Genomic DNA, 20,516 nt, shown 5'->3' on the forward strand with positions numbered 1-20,516 from the left:
CAGCAACAATGCTCAGGTAGGCTGTGGTGTTGACACAATGCTTCAATTATTACTAATGGGTTCAAAGTGTGAAATAGAATATAGAATAGTGTTCAAAGAAAATATCCCCCACACCATTACACTACCACCAGCCTGAAGCCCTACCATCTGAATGTCACAGCAGAAATCGAGACTCATCAGACCAGGCTAAATTTTTCCAATCTTTCTGCAGAGTCTGCTTGGAGTCTCTCTCAATGTGAAATCATTTTTTTCTGTCCTGAAAGAAAAGCATCATTGTCTGGTTTGAGTTGATTTTTCTACTATGTTTTATTGTTGACGTGCTGTGGACATTTATACATCTTGTGTCAGAGTGAACAGTGAGGCTTTCTGAATGTGCTGGCTTGTGACCTTCCTTGAAACATGTTTGTGTGAAGGTCAGACATACCAATTCATGAAATGTGGTGTTTAAAGATCTTTTGCAAGTTTGTTCTTTGTTGAGCTTCACCACAGCATTGAAAAAGTAGAATAACGTTATTAAGCGTTTGTTTGAATAAAAGTTGTATTTACACTTAAATTCATAAGTGAACACACAATGGCAGCTGTTTTCGTATTAATGTGTTTGTTTTGATTGTGTGTGTGTATTTCACTTAAAGGGTATATCTAGCCCTGTGAGGTTATGAGTCTAAACTATGACATGACTCGATTTTTATAAGTAGGCCTATCAGTGGAGAATCTTCCACATCTAATGATACTGATTCGAGTTTACTAACATTTTAAGCAGATCCTTTGTACTATCACCACTAGATGTCATCATTGTCACCATTAACTCGCTTCTCAAACCCCTCTGAAATAATAAAAATGACATTAAAAAAGAAATTAGTTCGGTTATTCAGCAACAGTTTTTCACAGCTGATTATCACATTGGTAATATAAACAAAATATAACCACATTTCAATTGTTAATATTAAATTGTTATAATATTAGAAATAAATAGTATTTATATGCAACTGTTTTTGATGACACGTACGATTCATATTGTTGCTGTTCTTGTTTTTATTAAAATTATTACAAAATAATTACATTAGATATCTTTAAATCATTAATATTCTGATCTCCATACACATTCCAAATGTCTTTCTTCACACCAAAAAAAATTTAGAAATACACTTTTTGTTGAAATGAAATGTGGTATTCTCAATTATAATTATTGATAATTTAATAATCAGTTTCAAAAATACAAATACAACATATATCTAACATATATTCAAAACATGTTGGAAAGGAAAATTATATAATCCATACACTACCTAACAAATGTCTTGTCAACAAATAATAACTTGATTTCTAGTTGCTAATTTGGTATCAGAAATAGCTTATATGAAAGGCAAAGGCCTGTAGATTACGCTTATTTTTACCAATATTAAATATGATCAAGCCTTGATTTTTTATTCTTTAATTAGAAAAGTAAGGTCTGACTTTGCTTAGACAAAAGTCTTGTCACTGAAAAGAAATAATGTCCAGTATAGAATATAAAGTCATGCTGCAGTGGAAAAAAGATTAATATTGTGTCTGACCCCCATGAGCTTGGAGGACTGCATCCATACATCTCTGCAATGACTCAAATATCTTATTAATAAAGTCATCTGAAATGGCAAAGAAAGCGTTCTTGTAGGACTCCCAGAGTTCATCAAGATTCTTTTGATTCATCTTCAATGCCTCCTCCTTCATCTTACCCCAGACATGCTCAATAATGTTCATGTCTGGTGACTGGGCTGGCCAATCCTGGAGCCCCTTGACCTTCTTTGCTTTCAGGAACTTTGATGTGGAGGCTGAAGTATGAGAAGAAGAGCTATCCTGCTGAAGAATTTGCCCTCTCCTGTGGATTGTAATGTATTTGGCAGCACAAATGTCTTGATACCTCAGGCTGTTGATGTTCATCCACTCTGCAGATCTCTCACACGCCCCTATACTGAATGAAACCCCAAACCATGATTTTTCCTTCACCAAACTTGACTAATTTCTGTCAGAGTATTGGGTTCATGTGGGTTCCAATAGATCTTCTCCAGTATTGTGTGATGATTGGGATGCAGTTCAACGGATGATTCACCAGAAACATTTACCTTCTGACGCTTTACAAATTATCAACTAGAAGTCAAGTTATTATTTGTTGCTCTACAACTGGGATCGAAGACAAGACTTTTGTCAGGTAGTGTATTGTATGAGAGACTGCAGTTTCTTAGTAAGTGATTTTCAAAAAAATAGATGAAAATGAAATTTCTAAAAATAAAAATGAATAAAACTATTAAAACTATGAGCATCAAAATAACCAAATCTCCACAGACTTCTAAATTCACTGTAAATCACAGCGTTGTGTGGTTTGTGGCTTTTATAAAATGGTTGCACATAAAAATAAAACGTAGAATATTTGTATTTTCAGGTTACTTTCCAGGTGGCACAGTTGCTCAGTGGTTAGAACTATCACCTCACAGCAAGAAGGTCACTGGTCACTGCTCCGGTTTGCCCCACAGTCCAAAGACATGCGGTATAGGTAAATTAAATAAACTAAATCAAGGGTTACAAACATGGATTCCCATGAGGATTACATAAGTTGCCCACAGGCCTGTTCTAAAAATAGCTCACCATTGCACCACATACCAGTAAGCTGAATCTAGTATTTTTTTGAAGCTATTCTTTTTAAATCACACCTGCATTGGTGTAAAATTTGTTAATGACATTAAGGTGTATATATAAAAAAAACTAAAACAATTTCAGATAAATAAGCTGCATATTGATATTTCTGTTTCTTACCTTGTTAAATTATTGTTGAGAACTATTGTGAGAAATCATTAACATGATTATTGTGTCTTCACATAGATGAATATCATTAATCATTAATAATAACAACATAAAATTAAAAGTAAAGTTTCAAAAAGGTTGGTGACCCCTGAACTAAATTGACAACAATGAATGAGTGAATGTTTTGTTATGAGTTGGCGGTTCATTCTGCTGTGGTGACCCCAGATATAAGGGGCTAAAAATGAATGAATGTTAAAACATTAAACCCCGTCCTTCCAGTAAAATAAATGATCTCTGCCCATGTAAACAGCACTAGGAGTTATAATCTGATGGAGCTCAAATAAATCAGACTAAGAGCCTTTTGCATGCATTTTATTTAAGAACATAGTATTTACTTCTCACATACATACACAGAAGTGCACCTTTACAGCAAACCGGTTTGTTGCATAGCACAAGTGTCATCACATGTATAGAAAGTGTCATCAAACTGTGCAAATAATGAACACATTAATAGTGGACATTTTCAAATAACACTCCCTTTGAATGATTACACACACACTTCAAATAAGAAACATTTCTTTGAAGGAACAGTGTTATAATTAAAAGGGAATGATACTGTAATGAATATACAGATAGTTTGCAAAAACATGTCATTTTTGAACAGCATTAAGACTGGCTCAATGATACTGATGTAATGAGGTCACTGGTATGTTTATATGGTCATTAGTAACGGCTTTGAATGCAGCTGAACCAATCAGAATCAAGCACCTGGACCATCTTTGATTCATTTATGCAGGTTCATACTTGTGCATGTAAACAGTAGATTCGCCAGTTGTCTCATAAATAGATTACTCTCTATTTTTCAAGTAAAATATTTGTATAGAATAAATGTATAGAATATCTGATAGAAAAAACGCATGCATACTATAAACAATTTAAGTTCATACAGTAACTGGATTTCAAACAGTCATGCTATTAAGGGTTCCGACTTCAAGCCAACTATAAAATTCCCTGACTTTTCCCTGACTTTCACTGACCAAAAAGAATTTCCATGACCTGTAACGGAAAAAAACAGGTTGATGCTGTGCTTTGCATAATATTAAAATGGAATGTCATTTTGTGTCTAAAGGTTTTTACTGTTTGTGCTGCTGTGAAGTGCTCCCTACACATACAGTACTTAGATGTGGAAGAGTCTTCACTGATACTTATAATGAATGCTTAGGCTTTAATAAAAAACAAGTCATTTTATAGTTTAGATTTTATAACCTCACAGGGCCAGAACTTTACATTTAGTGTTTATGCCATTTATTTGAACAGCCAGTCTTTAAAGACCCCCAATCATTGAATTTATATTATCCTGATATATTAGCCTTAATAAACTCTCTGATGTTTACTGTACCACAGTGTGAATGTTCTGTGTGTATAGGACATTTATTATGTATGGCCATACACCCAAAGCGCTTCACAATCATGAGGGGGGTCTCTCTACACCACCACCAGTGTGCAGCATCCACTTAGATAATGCGGCAGCAGCCACAGGACAACAGCGCCAGTGTGCTCACCACACACCAGCTATTGGTGGAGTGTTGAGACAGTATTAGAGCCAATTCTGCGGATGGTGATGATTGGGAGGCCGGTAAGGAAAGGTGGAGGGAATTTAGCCAGGACACCAGGGTTACACCCCAACACTTTTCGAGAAGTGCCACGGGATTTTTAATGACCACTAAGAGTCAGGACCTCAGTTTAACGTCTCATCCGAGAGACGGTGCTCACTAAGCTCACTAACCCATCAATATTCTGGGGCGTTAGGACGCAGGCTGTCACAAAAACCACTTTCAACAGCAACCTAGTTTTTCTATGTGGTCTCCCATCCAGGTACTGAACAGGTTCAGCCCTGCTTAGCTTTAGTGAGTAACATTTTTTTTTAATTGAAATAATTTAAATTAAAATCTTATACAATAAATCATGATAAAAGTGATAATAATAGTGAGTAACCGTTCTTGGGCTGCAGGGAGATATGGCTGTACCGCAGGCAATACAAGCCCTTTTTTATGTCAGTGCTAAAAAACTTAAAATATTGTTCTATTTTGAAATACAAGTGCCAAACATATTTAAAAAAATGTAATGTGCTTTGTTTATAATAAAAATCATATTTAAGCTTAAAATGACAAATGCACACAGGATCCAGCAATACTGGATTTTGTATTGCTACAATGCATGTAAACCAGTGGTGCCCCCAAAAAATGTTGGTCCAGAAGAGGCCGCACCAAATCTCACACACACACACACACACGCACGCACGCACGCACGCACACACGCACGCACGCACGCACGCACGCACACACACACGCACACGCACACGCACACACACACACACACACAAAAAAATTATATATATATATATTATAAAAATAAAAATTATATATGATATAGATATATATATATATATATATATATATATATATATATATATATATATATATATATATATATATATATATATGAATTCAGTGTAATTTTTGTTTCTGGTAAATGAAATAATGTGATTTTAATTCATTTACTAAATTACTCTAGAAATATTGCAATTTATTCCTAAAAAAACAACAACTATTAATTCAATAAAATAAATTGTAAAAACCTAGATATAGTTTATAAATGTTTTTATTTATATAAAAAAAATTTTTTAGTTATTTTTCACATACTTTTATTGTACAGTATAAGGTATATGCCATGTCTAAAATTAATGCAGATTAATTAAATAATAAAACAAACAAATGAACAAAAGGCATTATACACACACACAAACACACACACACACACACACACACACACCATTGATATTTACACTAGATATCGCATAGGAACCCTGAGTATGCGTCAATAGCGCCGCCATATTTGTACAGTGCTCCCAGGACAATTGTCATTCAACCGCACTAGTCAAGACAGTGTTACTACGTGAAGATGCTGGGCTTTAGCGCTGTGTACGGGTGTAGTAAGAGCAAACAAAGAAAACTAAGCACAAAGACAGGACATTTCATAGGTAAGGTTTAGCTTTTTACATTTTTGTGTGTTAAAAGCCTAGAATGTCTGCTTTTAAATGTTTAAGTTCAAATGTAAAACAAATACTCTTAGTTCCTTAAATCTGCGTGAAAGTAAGAAGAGGCATGGTATTCTGTTTAATGGATTCAGCCTGGAGACTGCATTTGACTTTAGAGCAGGGGTCACTAATCACGGTCCTGGAGGGCCGGTGTCCCTGCAGGGTTTAGTTCCAACTTGCCTGAACACACCTGCCTGGGTGTTTCAAGTATACCTAGTAAGACCCTGATTAGCTTGTTCAGGTGTGTTTGATTAGGGTTGGAGCTAAAATCTGCAGGACACCGGCCCTACAGGAACAAGTTTGGTGATCCCTGCTTTAGAGTCTGACACTTGTTAAGCATACAAGGAAAAAAATGTAGCAGAAAAATAGCATAAAACAATCTATTAAAAAAATGCTTTAGAAAAATGCCATTTTTATAAACGCAGACAAAAAAATTACATGACAATTAAACAATCTACAATTCCATGACTTTGATAAAAAATATATATATATATATATATTTAAAAAATCCCTTACTTTCAATTTCTGGAATAGACCTTTTAGAATTCCACGATATTTTAATATAAATGGTCGTGCCCAACAGAGCCTTGTTTCTCTCAAGGTTTTTTCCCTTCACTTTCGTCAATTGGTGAAGTTTTGTTCCTTGCCATGGTCGCCACTGGCTTGCTTGGTTTGGGACTAGCGGAGCTGCGCATCAATAGATTTGCTCTTCAGTATTTGGACTTTCAGCAGCGAAAATTAAACCACACTGAACTGAACTAAACTGAATGTAAACTCTGAAAACTGAAGTGACACTTTCACTTTACTAGAACTTCTGTGTTAAGCTGCTTAGACACAATCTACATTGTGAAAGCGCTATAGAAATAAAGATATCCCATAACATCCATTACCATAGGGAGCCTTGTACACTTGTGAACAGTTTTATCATTCTGGTTGATAATGTTTTTTTCAATTAAATACAACAGCATAGGGCCTTCAAAGGATGACAGGCGACACGTCTGGAATTTGCATCCAGGTCGAGATCCCGAACTTTCAGCACTTTCCTCACCTGCCGCTTTGATAAAGTCCCCTTCCAGCGCAGCAGACCAGGAACATACTGCTGACTGCAAAACATTCAGAATCACTCATACATTCACAAACACTAACAGAATGACCACATCACGACTCAGTTTACCTGTCATCAGGAAAGTCTTTGAACAAACTTCCACAGTCGAGCTTCAGTGCTTCTATATCATCACAGCACAAAACTTCACTCATTCTCTTAAGGAGCTGGTTGTTCTGGTCATCATTGCCATTCTGCGGGAAACAGATACACTTTGAGTTTATTGGCTGGAATAACAATGTCAATGTAATTGTGCATTTTATACAATACAAGTTATAACATGTAACGTAATTAAGTAATCCACTGCAATGTTAGTATAATAAATGTCATTTAGCCATCTTGTGGGCGTATTATGTTTGTTATGTGGATGAATCAGTCAACATGCCTATAAAATACTATTAATATCTATTATGCCATTTAAAAAAAAAATAAACAAATGTCTCATTAAAACATTTACACATTTATTAATCTGGTATTTTTTATGATTACTAGTAAATTGAACTGGACTCATAGAACCATTTACAGCATATATTTAAAAAAATCTAAACAAATGTGCTTATGTAAGTTATTAAACCACTCATTTGAAACCAAATAATCAAGTTTTTTGTCGTTTTTACAACATTGATTTATATATTGACATTGTACGAAAAACATTTAGCTAAAAAAAAATCTTCCGATCCCCATTTTTTTGAACTGGTGAACTTTTAACCTCGAACAGATTAGCTAGAATATACACACACACTGGCCACTTCATTAGGTACATTTTACTAGTACCAGGTGGGACCCTTTTATGCCTTCAGAACTGCATTAATCCTTTGTGCTATAGATTTAACAAGGTACTGGAAACATTCCACAGAGTTTTCTGTCCATATTGACATGATAGCATCACACAGTTCCTGCAGATTTGTCGGCTGCACATCCATGATGCGAATATTGGATTGAGATCTTTTGACTGTGGAGCATACCTGCCAACATTTCTGTTTTTCCTGGGAGTCTCCCACACACGCCACCCTCCCGTTTTGGTATTTCCCCCAGAAAACTCCCGGAATTTTACAACCTCAGCTTTTTGGAACAGTCTGTAACACCCCCTGGTCACCAACTTTGGTATAATATCTGATTGCAGTGGTCACCCGATACCCGGTCTATAATAAAGTTATTAACACAACAGTTACTAATCCGGTTCTCAACAGTGTTATTCACCCTGACTGATATCCAGCACACCAACCCCCCAAATTCTGATTCTAGATCATTCTACCATCTGAATGTCGCAGCAAAAATCGAGACTGATCAGACCAGGCAACATTTTTCCAATCTTCTATCATCCAATTTTGGTCAGCCTGTGTGAATTGTAGCCTCAGTTTCCTGTTCTTAGCTGACAGGAGTGGCAACTGGTGTGGTTTTCTGTTGATGTAGCTCATTTTCCTCTGACCCCTTGCATCAACAAGGCATTTGTGCCCACAGAACTGCCGCTCACTAGATATTTTCTCTTTTTCAGACTATTCTCTGTAAACCCTAGAGATAGTTGTGTGTAAAAATCCGAGTAGATCAGCAGTTTCTAAAATACTCAGACCAGCCTGTCTGGCATAAACAACCATGCCACGTTCAAAGTCACTTAAACCATTTTTCTTCCCTATTCTGATGCTCGGTTTGAACTGCAGCAAATCATCTTAACCATGTCTCCATGCCTAAATGCATTGAATTGATGCCATGTGATTGGCTGATTAGAAAATTGTGTTAAAGAGCAGTCATATATAGTGAGTAGTGTATATACTGTATATAGTATATATATAGTAAGAGTAGTGTATATATACAATAGCTTTTTAAGACTGTGTGTATAGTTACATTTATAGCAAAATTACAGCTAAGAACAACATGGTAATTTTCAGAACAGTTAACAGACAAATTAAATAGGGGACCCAAAACAGTTCTTCTGTTTGAAACCTTCTTATGAGACATTCAATTTAAAAAGAACAATCCACCATTTCTGAAAAAGACTAAAAGGCATATTACAAGTCTCCTGAAATTAAACAGTTGACTTGAATCATTTATGATTTTTTTGTTCAGCTGTACAGCAGCAAGGTTTCATAATTTACACCAGAATAAGGGTATAGTTTCTAGTAATAGTAGACAATTTAAATTTTTCTTTTTCTGTCAATTTTTATTACACAATTTCACTACAGAAGACTGAAGCTTAAAATAAGAAAATTATCAAAACTCTTTTTACATTGTTTTAACAAAATGCTAATGGTCAAATCTGATTCAATTCATTATGCTAAGCTAAGCTAAAAGTGACCACTCCAGAACAAGCGATAGGCTGAATGGATTGAAAATAATTCCTGTCAACTTGAATCAAACTCTAGGAGACAAGTGAAAGAAGCTGCTTTTTAAAAACAGTGGATTGTTCCTTTAATATTGTAATTAAACTGAACACTATAAAGTATTATTTTTACCAGTTGAGTGAATGTTATGTGAAAATGGGCAGCGTCTTCTTTTATCCTTTCTCCAACATCTCCCCATGTCTTCTCTAGACGTTTCCTCTTGCTCTTCATCAGGCAATCAAGATACACACGTGACACACAGTCATAGACAACATTCACAAAGATCTATCAGAAAAAAGCAGAACAGAGAGGCAGAGGACAAGTGTGAAAAAATGATGTAAAGATGAAATTCTGATTTGGAAAAGACAACAGAAGACTTGACAGAACCGACCTCCCGAATCTCCTTTCCCACATCAGTCTGAGGCAGAGACGCACAATGATTTCTGATTTCTTCGGTCAAGATATGAATGGGCAAATCCCCATGTTTGAAATACCGTCTTAAAGTGGCCTGAAAAGATACATATATTATAAAAATAGTTTTTACTAATATATACATATATATACACACAATAGTAATGTATATGTACATTCAAATACTATCTAGTTAGTTTGTGAAGTAGCAATGGTTTCTGCTTTATATTCTTATATATATACACACGATGCACCAGGAAAGTATTCACAGCACTTCACATTTTCCACATTTTTTTTATTTTACAGCCTTATTGCAACATGAATTAAATTCATTTACTTCCTCAAAATTCTACACACAATACTGAACATGATTTCGAAAGCCATACACCTGTCTATATAAGGTCCCAGGGTTGACAGTGCATGTCAAAGCACAAACCAAGCATGAATACCAAGGAATTATCTGTAGACCTACGAGACAAGATTGTCTCAAGGCACAAGGCTAGAAAAGGTTACAGAAAAAATTCTGCTGCTCTGAAAGTTCAAATGAGTACAGCGGCCTCCATCATCCATAAGTGGAAGATTTTTGGAACCACCAGGACTCTTCCTAGAGTTGGCCGGCCATCTAAGCTGAGTGATCGGGGTACAAGGGCCTTAGTCAGGGAGGTGATCAATAAACCGATGGTCACTCTGTCTGAGCTCCAACATTCTTCTGTGGAGAGAGGAGAACCTTACAGAAGGACAACCATCTGTGCAGCAATCCACCAATCAGGCCTGTATGGTAGAGTGGCCAGACAGAAGCCAGTCCCCGCCTGTAATTTGCCAAAAGGCATCTGAACAACTCTCAGACCATATGAAACTAAATTATCTGGTCTGATGAGACTAAAATTTAACTCTTTGGAGTTAATGCCAGACACTACATTTGGAGAAAACCAGGCACCGCTTATCACCAGGCTAATACCATCCATACTGTGGGGATGTTTTTTAGCAGCAGGGACTGGAAGACTAGTCAGGATAGAGGGAAAGATGAATGCAGCAAAATACAGAGACTTCCTGAATGAAAACCTGCTTCAGAGTGCTCTTGAGCTCAGACTGGGGCGATGGTTCATCTTCCAGCAGGACAATGACCCAAAGCACACCTCCAAAATGTCTAAGAAGAGGCTTCACAGCAACTCGGTAAATGTCCTTGAGTGGCCCAGCAAGAGCACAGACCTAAATCCTATTGAACATCTCTGGAGAGATCTGAAAATGGCTGTAAATCATCGCTTCTCATCTAACCTGATAGAGCTTGAGAGCTACTGCAAAGAGGTATAGGCAAACATTTCTAAAGACAGCTGTGCCAAGCTTGTTGGATCATATTCAAAATGACTTGAGGCTGTAACTGCTGCCAAAGGTGCATCAACAAATTATCGAGCAAAGGCTGGGAATACTTCTGTACATGTGATTTTTCAGTATTTTTATTATAAATTTACAACAATTTCAAAAAATATTTTTTTCACATTGTCATTATGGGGCATTGTGTGTAGAATTGTGGAAATAAATTAATTTAATTCATTTTGGAAAAAGGCTGCAACATAAAAAATTGGGGAATTTAAGAATGGATCAATATTTATGGAAAAAAGTTCTGAATCTGAATTACTGAAGGCAAAATAGGGGCAACAAACAACATAATTATTATGCTAGGTTAGTGTAAGTTTATAAATGTTTACTGTTAAATCATGATTGTGATATGAACCGTTAATTGATAGTTCACTTTAAATACTGCAGTAACTAAAGGTGAATCTGACTACAAAGTGTAACTTCTTCATATAAAAAAAACAAACACAAAAAAAAAAACTAATAGGTATGTAAAAGGCCATTAACCTCATGAACAAACACATTAACAAGCATTGAACCAGAACTAATCTGGGAAATCCCCAAACTTTCCACCAGTGCTTAACAACAACCAGTGACAACAATATGATGACACACCTGTGCGAACTCTTTCATCATCTTTTGTACTAAAGACAACACCTGATCCTCCATCTTCTGTAACATGCAGATGATGTTTAAGAGGTCGTCTGTCTTATTTGTATCCTGATTATAGAACTGGGGAGCCAAAAATCTACAGCAAAATAAATACACATGCTGGTGTTAGGACAGAATTACAGTTCTGTGGTGAGCTGATTATACAGTAAACATGTTATTGTGGTTTATGAACATTAAACTGACCTGAGTTGCCTACAGGTGCTGATGACCCGAAGCAGATATACAGAGTGCTTTGTGCTGAGGGGTTGCAGCTTTTCAATGTGTTTTTTCTCTGAATGCACATACCTAGGAAGATAAACATTGGTTTTGAAGTATAAGTTCATATTACAGGGTTTCTGCAGGTTTCACCAAGTCAAATTTAGGCTTTTAAAGACCTTTACAGACTATCAAGAATGAACTTTTAGACCTCAATAGGGCTAAGCGCTAAGGATTTTCTTGATGGCCCAGCATAAAAATACTTGCCCTATCAAGAAACCAATTCTAACTAGTAACTTGTTGGTCACATACTTTAAATAAGTGTCATATCAAAGACGAACACACAAGACATGTCACTCGTATACTTTTGAATGGGGAAAAATGTAACTGTCAATATGGTGAATGAAGCCCCGCCTTTTAGTACACGAGCCAATCAGCGATCGCAATATGGCGAATAAAGCCCACCTTCTAGAACAGAAGCCAATCAGTGATCGAAATAGAATGACAATTCTCCGGAGGAGGGGCTCGGACCAGAGGTGAGTTTCTGCATATTTTATGTGATACGAACATTTAGAAATGAAACTAAATTGATATTTGTTGTTTAATTTTATTGGTTATTTGTAATATGAAATGTATTCGTAAGTTTGGCAAGTAGTTTAGGATTTTAATGTTTCCCCATTCAGACAGAATGCTCAAGCATACTGCCCGAGAGGCTTTTCAAAGATGGCTGCTGAATAAATTAACTTGCCTTAAAGGGACTTTGGTCAAATCAAACAAAGTCTCACATGCAAATTGTTTTCAGCTTAAAAGCTTTTTACTTTTGCCTTATAGCAATTTTATGTAAATAAGTATAATGTTGTGTGTGTGTATTTATTTGACTTTCATTTTATATCAAGCCTCCCTTGGACAACTGTTAAGAATTAGCACATCTGCTAAAACACTTAAACAAAAGCATTTGGTTTGTCCAGTGTAATTGTGATGTCTATGTCAAATAAACAAAGAATAATATAACATTAGTTATAAATAGAGTTTTGCTTAAAGTTTTATTGAGATGTATTGTTGGCGATTGGATGTGTGCTGGCTCAATTGCAGCTTTACATAAACAAAGGAAAATGAAGACCTGTTTAAAATCATTTAAGAAAAATATTTCAGTGAATTATGGACTTTTTAAGGCATGAAATTTTGTTTTGGACCCCACAGACACCCTAATATTATTTTAATATATACAGTTACAAAATGTTTAGTGCCCTTCTGTGGATTTTGTTTTTTTTTCTTTTTCACATGTTTCCCAAATGAGGCTTAAAAAAAGACAGAATTTTTTACAGTATTGCCTATATTGCCTATTTTTTCTTCTGGAGAAAGTCTTGTTTGTTTTATTTTAGCTAAAATATAAGCAATTTTTAATAATAAAAAATAATAATAATAAATAAATAAATTATATATATTATATATATTTATAGACCAATAGTATTAGTCCCCTTCAACAAATTTGTCTACAAAACAAACCATCGTTACACTACGAATTGCCTAATTAACCTAGTTAAGCCTTTAAATGTTACTTTAAAATACTAATATCTTGAAAAATATCTAGTAAAATATTATTTACTGTCATCATTTCAAAGATAAAAGTAATCAGCTATTTAAAATGAGTTATTAAAACTATTATGTTAAGAAATTTGTTGAAAAAATCCTCTTTCAATTAAACAGGAATTAGGGGAAAAATACACAGGGGGGCTGATAATTCAAGCTTCAACTGTAAGCATGTAAACAAGAGTACAACATTTGATAATATGAGGACAAGCATACTTTAGACACTTACATCTCAACAAAATGATGAAGCTCTTGAAGACAGATGTTTTGGGCCAAACACATCAGTGTATCACTAAAGTCTTTAGAATTTGTAATAACAGCGTTGAGACACTGTAAAGAACAATATTTATCAAAGATTAAAAAGCATATTTTCAATAACTGAGGAAAATGTGAGAATTGTACATTGTTTCCTTTACCTGACTGACATCTAAGTGCACCCTGATGAAGGTCTCTTCGTCCACTTGATTCCTATGATGCTGATCATAATCCAGGATATTCTGCAGACGCCTAGAGATTTCATCCTGTGGCAATTAAAACGGGTAAGAGATACATGTATTAAGTCCATAGTAAATTTAGCTACAGTAGTTTGGGTGCTCTTTGTTAGCAAAATATATTGTAAAATATCTGCTAATTACACTCCCATGTTTTTTTTTTTTTTTTTTTTTTTTTACAAATTTCCTAGGGTAAACAGTTGAGTTTAACCATTTTTTAAATCTATTCAGCTGATCTCTGGGTTTGGTAGAACACTTTTAGCTTAGCTTAGCCTAAATACATGAATTGGATTAGACTGTTAGCATCTCACACGCAAAAAAAGAGTGTTAATAATTTCATTATTTAAAGTTTGACTTTTACAGGGGCTAGACAATGACACTGAAACACTGTAGGCCAATGTAGTGTTGAATGATTCATGGCTAAAAATGAGCAGCCTGGTGGTCAATCTTCATTGATTACACATTCCACCGGTAAAAGAGTGCAGGTTTAATTAGCAGGGTAATAGCACAGTTTTGCTTGAAATATTGAAATGAACGCAACATTATGGGTGAGTTCAAAAGAGGGCAAATTGTTGTGTTGCATCTGTGACCAAGACAGCAAGTCTTTGTGATGTATCAAAAGCCACAGTATCCAGGGTAATGTCAACATACCACCAACAAGGACAAACCACAACTAACAGGAGTTACTGGATGCAAGAGAAAGCTGACTGAAAGGGGATGTCTGAGTGCCTACCCGGATTGTATAAAAAAATAAAAAATAAAATAAAATAAATAAATAAAAACACAACACAGCTGCACAACTCACTGCAGAATTAAATGTGCACCTCAACTCTCCTGTTTCCACCAAACCTGTTTGTTGGGAGCTCCACAGGCTCTGTAACATGGCCGGGCTGCTATAGCCAAATTTTTGATCAAGCATGCCAATGGCAAAAGTTGGTTTCAATGGAGCCAGCAGCAAATATTTTGGGCTGTGGAGAATGTGAAACATGTACTGTTCTCTGATGAGACCATCTTCACTTTCTCTCCCACATCTGCGAGATTTATGTTGTGGAGAAGCCCCAGATAAACAGACTGTTGCATGCCCAGAGTGAAGCATGGAGGTGGATGAGTGATGGTTTGGGCTGTAATGTCATGACATTCCCTAGACCAATACTTGTGCTAGATGTGCACATCACTGCCAAGGACTACCAAACCATTCTGAAGAACCATGTGCACCCAATGAGTCAAACATTATCTTGAAGGTGGTGCTGTGTATCAGGATGATAATACACCAGTACACACAACTAAACTGGAGTGGTTTGATGAACATGAAAGTTAAGTCAAAAATCTCCTATGGCCTGCTCATTCACCTGATCTTAATATTATTGAGTCACTTTGGGGTGTTTTGGAGGAGCGAGTCAGGAAATTTTTACTACAGTAGCATCATACTGTATACACTACTATTCTGAAAAATACCTCTGGCCACTGTGCAGGACTTGTATCTGTCATTCCCTAGACAAACTGATGCTGTATTGTCCTGCACAGTTTAGCTCCAACTTCATTTAACACACCTGCCTTGGAAGTTTCTAGTTCACCTAGAAAGAGCTTGATTAGTAAGTTCAGGTGTGTCTGATTGAGATTGGAACTAAAATTTGCAGGACACCGGCCCTCCAGGACTGAGTTTAGACACCCCTGCCCTACAACATACTACTGAATTATTCTGCTGTAACACCAGGCTTTTCAGTTTCCTTGTCCATCCCCTGTAATTTCATCTTGCACTCAGACTGATGGAAAATGACACGTTATTTTTTCTAGGTAAATTTGGCTTGGCACTATATTCTCATTCCAGCATAAAAGAACTTTGCTGCTGAGTAATGATATTACACAGTGATTTTGCCTATATATGTTTTTAATCATTAAGACAACTTTTTAATTATCAAAACTCTTTATTGATGCTAACGGTCTAATGCGAATCAATGATTTATGCTAAGCTAAGCTAAAATGCTGCACCAGACCCAGAGATAGTCTGAATGAATTAAAAAAAATTGCTAAAACCCAACTGTTTAACTCGAGGTGACTTGTAAAATGAGCCTATTTCCAAAAAATTTAGTATGAAATTATATTTTTTTGAGTATGAAATTATATTGTCTAGATTGGTCACATAAATTACAGTACCAAAAAAAAAAAAACGTATACGTATTCCAGTAGCCTATACATTTTCTGTTATTTCACACATTTCTTTTTAAGGGAGTACATTGGTAATACTTTTTGAAGAAAACAACCTGTAGTTCTGGCAGGAGTTTCACTTTTGCTCTCTCAAACCATCCTGTCAACAGCAGAGGGTCACAAACTCTGAAGACAACCTTAGAGTCTGAACTGAAACATAGACAGACCCATATATTCATCAGTATGCTTTGTCGTAATTAAAAGCACAAAGGTAAATTAAAGACAAGCTTAGGCCTACCTGAAGAAAACATCGTTTCCCCACCGAAGAAGGCAGAAAGTCTCTTCCCCTGAAAGATTTCGGTTTAAGAGGAGGTCTAACTTGGTAAACAGTAGACGGAAGTAATTGTTTATCAGATGATCCAGCAGTCCAGTGTCCTTCAGTGCAGGTGTTAAGCGAAGTACATCATTGTAAATCTGGCTCTCTGCGCTCTTCAGAAATTCCCGCAACTGCTTCAATTGAGATCCTTTGGTTCCCTCATCTGGCAGCTTTGGAAAATTCCTTTCCACAAACTCATCGATTACCTCAAAGTTGCTTTTTTGAGGGAAGCCGTCCACCACCTCACTGTCAATGTCCTCAGGGTATGATGTCTCACTCAGGATCTTTTTGAGAAAATTGAGTGATTTCTTGTTACTCACTTCAGAATTAGCTGTAATTAAATCAGGAAACCCACCAGACATGTTTTCGAATGCCTGTCCTCCTGTTACATGGTAAAATAAAATAAAAAATACAGAGATGTCAAATTCCAAGAAATGTCAATTTCACATTCATTTCAGTTTTATAGGTTCTGAATATTTGTGGTGTAAGCTAACTAAAGGTCTTCCTATTACGTTAATACTTTAGGTAGCATCGCCTCACAGAAAGAGAGTCGCTGGTTCGAGCCCCGGCTGGGTCAGTTGGCGTTTCTGTGTGGAGTGTGCATGTTCTCTCTGTGTTGGCGTGGGTTTCCTCCGGGTGTTCCGGTTTCCCCCACAGTCCAAAAACATGAGGTGTCTTGGGTAAGCTAAATTGTCCGTAGTGTATGTGCGTGAAAGAGTGTGCATGGATGTTAATCAGTGATGGGTTGCAGCTTGAAGGGCATTCACTGCTGAAAACATATGCTGGATAAGTTGGCGGTTCATTCCGCGGTGGCGATCCCAGATTAATAAAGAAACTAAGCCGAAAAAGAAAATGAATGACTGATACTTTTTTATTACATTCATACTTTTTTATCCTATATACACAAGCATTACTCATTCATTGTTCTTCGTCCCTATTCATCAGGGGTCACCACAGCAGAATGAACCGCTAACTTATTTAGCATAGGTTCACACACATACACTACGGTCAATTTAGTTTATTCAATTCACCTGTACCACACATCTGTGGGGGAAACCAGAGTATACCGGAGGAAACTCATGCCAACATGGGAAGAACAAGGAGACCCGAACCAGCAACCTTCTTGCTCTGAGGTGACAGTGCTAACCACCAAGCCATTGTGTCACCACAAACTAAACATTATTTAATTAATTAGACCATTATTAATTTATAAATATAATTTAGGTTTCTGAGGATTTGTATCACATAACATTTTACAAGTAAGCTTGTGCAGTCATAAAACGTAAAAAAAAATAATATTAATATTATTAATACTAATAAATAAAAATAAATTACATGCTATCAGGGTAATTGTGTCATCTTGATAGTTTTTACTTTACAAAACTAAAAATAGTAACATTTAGATTTTTTGTCTTAGAAATGTAAAATAAACAAAATTCATTAAACATATAAAATCATTGTTTGCAGGAATTGCACTTTTTATTTTTTATTTTAATAAACAAAAAGTCACATGAACAAAAAGCAGACAATTGTATCAAATCAAAAATTTAATTCTGCTGAAATCACTGTTTAATCCTAAACTCAAATATGATTTATCAACCCAAGATGCCAAATACTGTTGCAAAACTTCAAACAATACACATTGCCAAGACCCTACTTTTCAAAACATGCAAGCAAAGGCTGCTAAAAACTAATAACCTTACCTTCAGTCTGCTCTATGCTTTTCAATAAAGACTTCTTCTCATTCCCATTCTTTTTCTTTTTTCCAAACCTCCAGAACATATTTCTTTGTTCAAAGCCCATGCTTGACTGAAAAACTGAGCTTGCTGTTCAGCAGTGCATCAGAATGAATGCTGAGGTGTGGATCTTAAATCAGTACAGGTGGGAGTTTCCACCAATGAATATCCAATGGGTTTGCAGCTTGGTTGCTTGGTACTTTCCTCAAACCTCATCCTTCACTGGACTTAATGGATACTATTTACAACCTAAGAATAAATGAAAGTGAAACCATGGGCAAAAGAGGTGTCACCCAAATCCTCATTCAAATATAAACAAAACAGCACATTTGACTTTTTCTGATAGTAAAAATACATCAGTTAAGCTGTCATACTGTAGTTTAATTGTAATTTTAAGAATATATACTCTCACTGGCCACTTTATTAGGTACATCTTGCTAGCATCAGGTCAGACCCCAGTTTGCATTCAGAACCTTGTTTTTTATGGTAATCTAATATCTGGTGGTTGTGGAGGCCATTTGTGAACCCATCTATGTCATGTCACATTATCTGTTGGATATGGATCATAAAATGGGACCACAATAACATTATTGTTTCAGTTTTACTGACCAACAGTACTCAGACAGGTGGATGCAATAGCCTGTGCTTTTCTGTCAAAAGCCTTACGGTCCCATTAAAGCTTTAAATTACACGTGAAAAAAATATGGTAATATGAAGCACACTATATAATAAAGTGCATCATAATGTATAGTATTAACTGTAAAAAATGAACGTATATTTCTATATTTACAATGATAATCTGTTGTGCATTTACTAAAATATACCCTTTATTTGTAGAAAACTTGTACAGGTAATTTGTTTATATTAGTTGTGTATGACCACAGCAGATTAATTCAAGTACTGTGCTGTAGAATGGTTTAAACACAATATACACTATTTACTATAAATTACTATGGTAATTTTATGAGGATTACAGAGGCTTAAAGATGTTTCAGAAGATCATCTTGACCATATTTACATGAATAAATTACATAAAAGCTGTTTTTAAGTTTGGCCGTGTATAGCCTATATGGCAAACAGTTCTGCTTCAGAGATTGTGAAATTGAAAGTGGAGTAGTGCCTTTTTTAAATTTGAGCCAACACACACACACGTAGTAGGTCATATTGCAGTATCGTGCACACGTGTCAGCACTGCACAGGAGGCATCTGAATAAACGAAAGGGTTGGTGATGATGTAATGCAAAAAGCAGTTGACTCCCACACCCAAGCCATTTGTCTTACAAGCTAAAAGAGAGGATCTCCATGAGCTAAACACACAATGTTGTTACTTAACTTAATCTGTTTTGATGTTTATACAACATACATATTTTAGGAGAGATTGCACCAAAAACTGTTGTAAATTTCTTTGGTGGTATGGGAAAATTATATTTTGCTAAGAATTCCTCATATATGAAAATAAGGGCATCTGAGTTAAATAATTGGTTTACCAATACAATGTTATTTATTAAACAGTTATCAAAAAAAAAAGAAAAAAAAATGTTTCATATAAAACGTTCTTGTTATTCTAAATGAAGTAACAGTGTGGTCAATAATTGTGTTTGTAAATCAAAAAAAGCTTGATAGTGATATGATGAATGTTTCACAGGTATTTTGTCACAGTAATATCAAAATTACAAATAAGAAAAAAAAAGTTTATGCCACCCACACAGGATAAAATATAAAGGAGAATCATATTCCAAAAAGAGGTTGGATATTTAACAAGTTGTCTAATCCAGTTGATTTTAAAAGTATAGTTTAGTATAGTTACATCCAGAAAATCCCTCTAGTAAATAGTATTCCCAACCACAGAATAAGATTCCCACCTAGTGGTCAATTGTGTAAACTACTATACTACAGTGATATATTGGTCTGTTTGAGAACACTCGGTTTGCGTTTAAGGGCATACATTTTTTCTTCATAGTTGTAATTTATCAACTTTGTAAATCTTTAGCTAATCTTGGCCTATAGGTTATCTCGTAGCTCCCACTAATTTTCGTAGTTAGCATAGGTCACAAAAACGAGAGAGTAAAAACTATCGCTATTACTATGAATTGGTGTGAAACACTGCAAAAACATCTTACCTAAAGCAGTTAATATTCCCCCGTTTGTATTCTTTTTGCTTTTCATATAAACTTTCACTGTAGATTTAATGTTACTTTCTAAAAAATGAGTGTGAATTTTACATTGAGGTAGGCCTATAGGCTCAGACCTTCACT

The 20,516-nt window shown here is 35.6% G+C and overlaps 1 protein-coding gene across 2 annotated transcripts; it reads right to left on the bottom strand.

Annotated features, from left to right (window-relative positions):
• Positions 1 to 3,131: 3,131 nt before the first annotated feature.
• On the bottom strand, positions 3,132 to 20,516 carry si:dkey-196h17.9. Of its 2 annotated transcripts, XM_087278928.1 has the most exons (13): positions 20,382 to 20,516; positions 18,229 to 18,510; positions 16,448 to 16,907; positions 16,266 to 16,359; positions 13,930 to 14,034; positions 13,743 to 13,843; positions 11,912 to 12,013; positions 11,672 to 11,804; positions 9,684 to 9,800; positions 9,425 to 9,577; positions 7,047 to 7,168; positions 6,921 to 6,975; positions 3,132 to 3,831 (listed from the first exon to the last, which is right to left on the bottom strand). In XM_087278928.1, exons 2-13 carry the CDS (start codon positions 18,326 to 18,328, stop codon positions 3,805 to 3,807), a joined length of 1,569 nt encoding a protein of 522 aa, XP_087135054.1. In that variant the 5' UTR covers positions 18,329 to 18,510; positions 20,382 to 20,516; the 3' UTR covers positions 3,132 to 3,804. The 2 variants fall into 2 exon arrangements, with proteins under 2 accessions (XP_087135054.1, XP_087135053.1); XM_087278927.1 differs by lacking the exons at positions 3,132 to 3,831; positions 20,382 to 20,516 and having other exon boundaries at positions 5,471 to 6,975; positions 18,229 to 20,198.

Source organism: Danio rerio, chromosome 13 (genome assembly GCF_052040795.2).
Source record: "Danio rerio strain M-AB ecotype USA chromosome 13, GRCz13ab, whole genome shotgun sequence".
In the NCBI taxonomy this organism is placed as follows: Eukaryota; Metazoa; Chordata; class Actinopteri; order Cypriniformes; family Danionidae; genus Danio; species Danio rerio.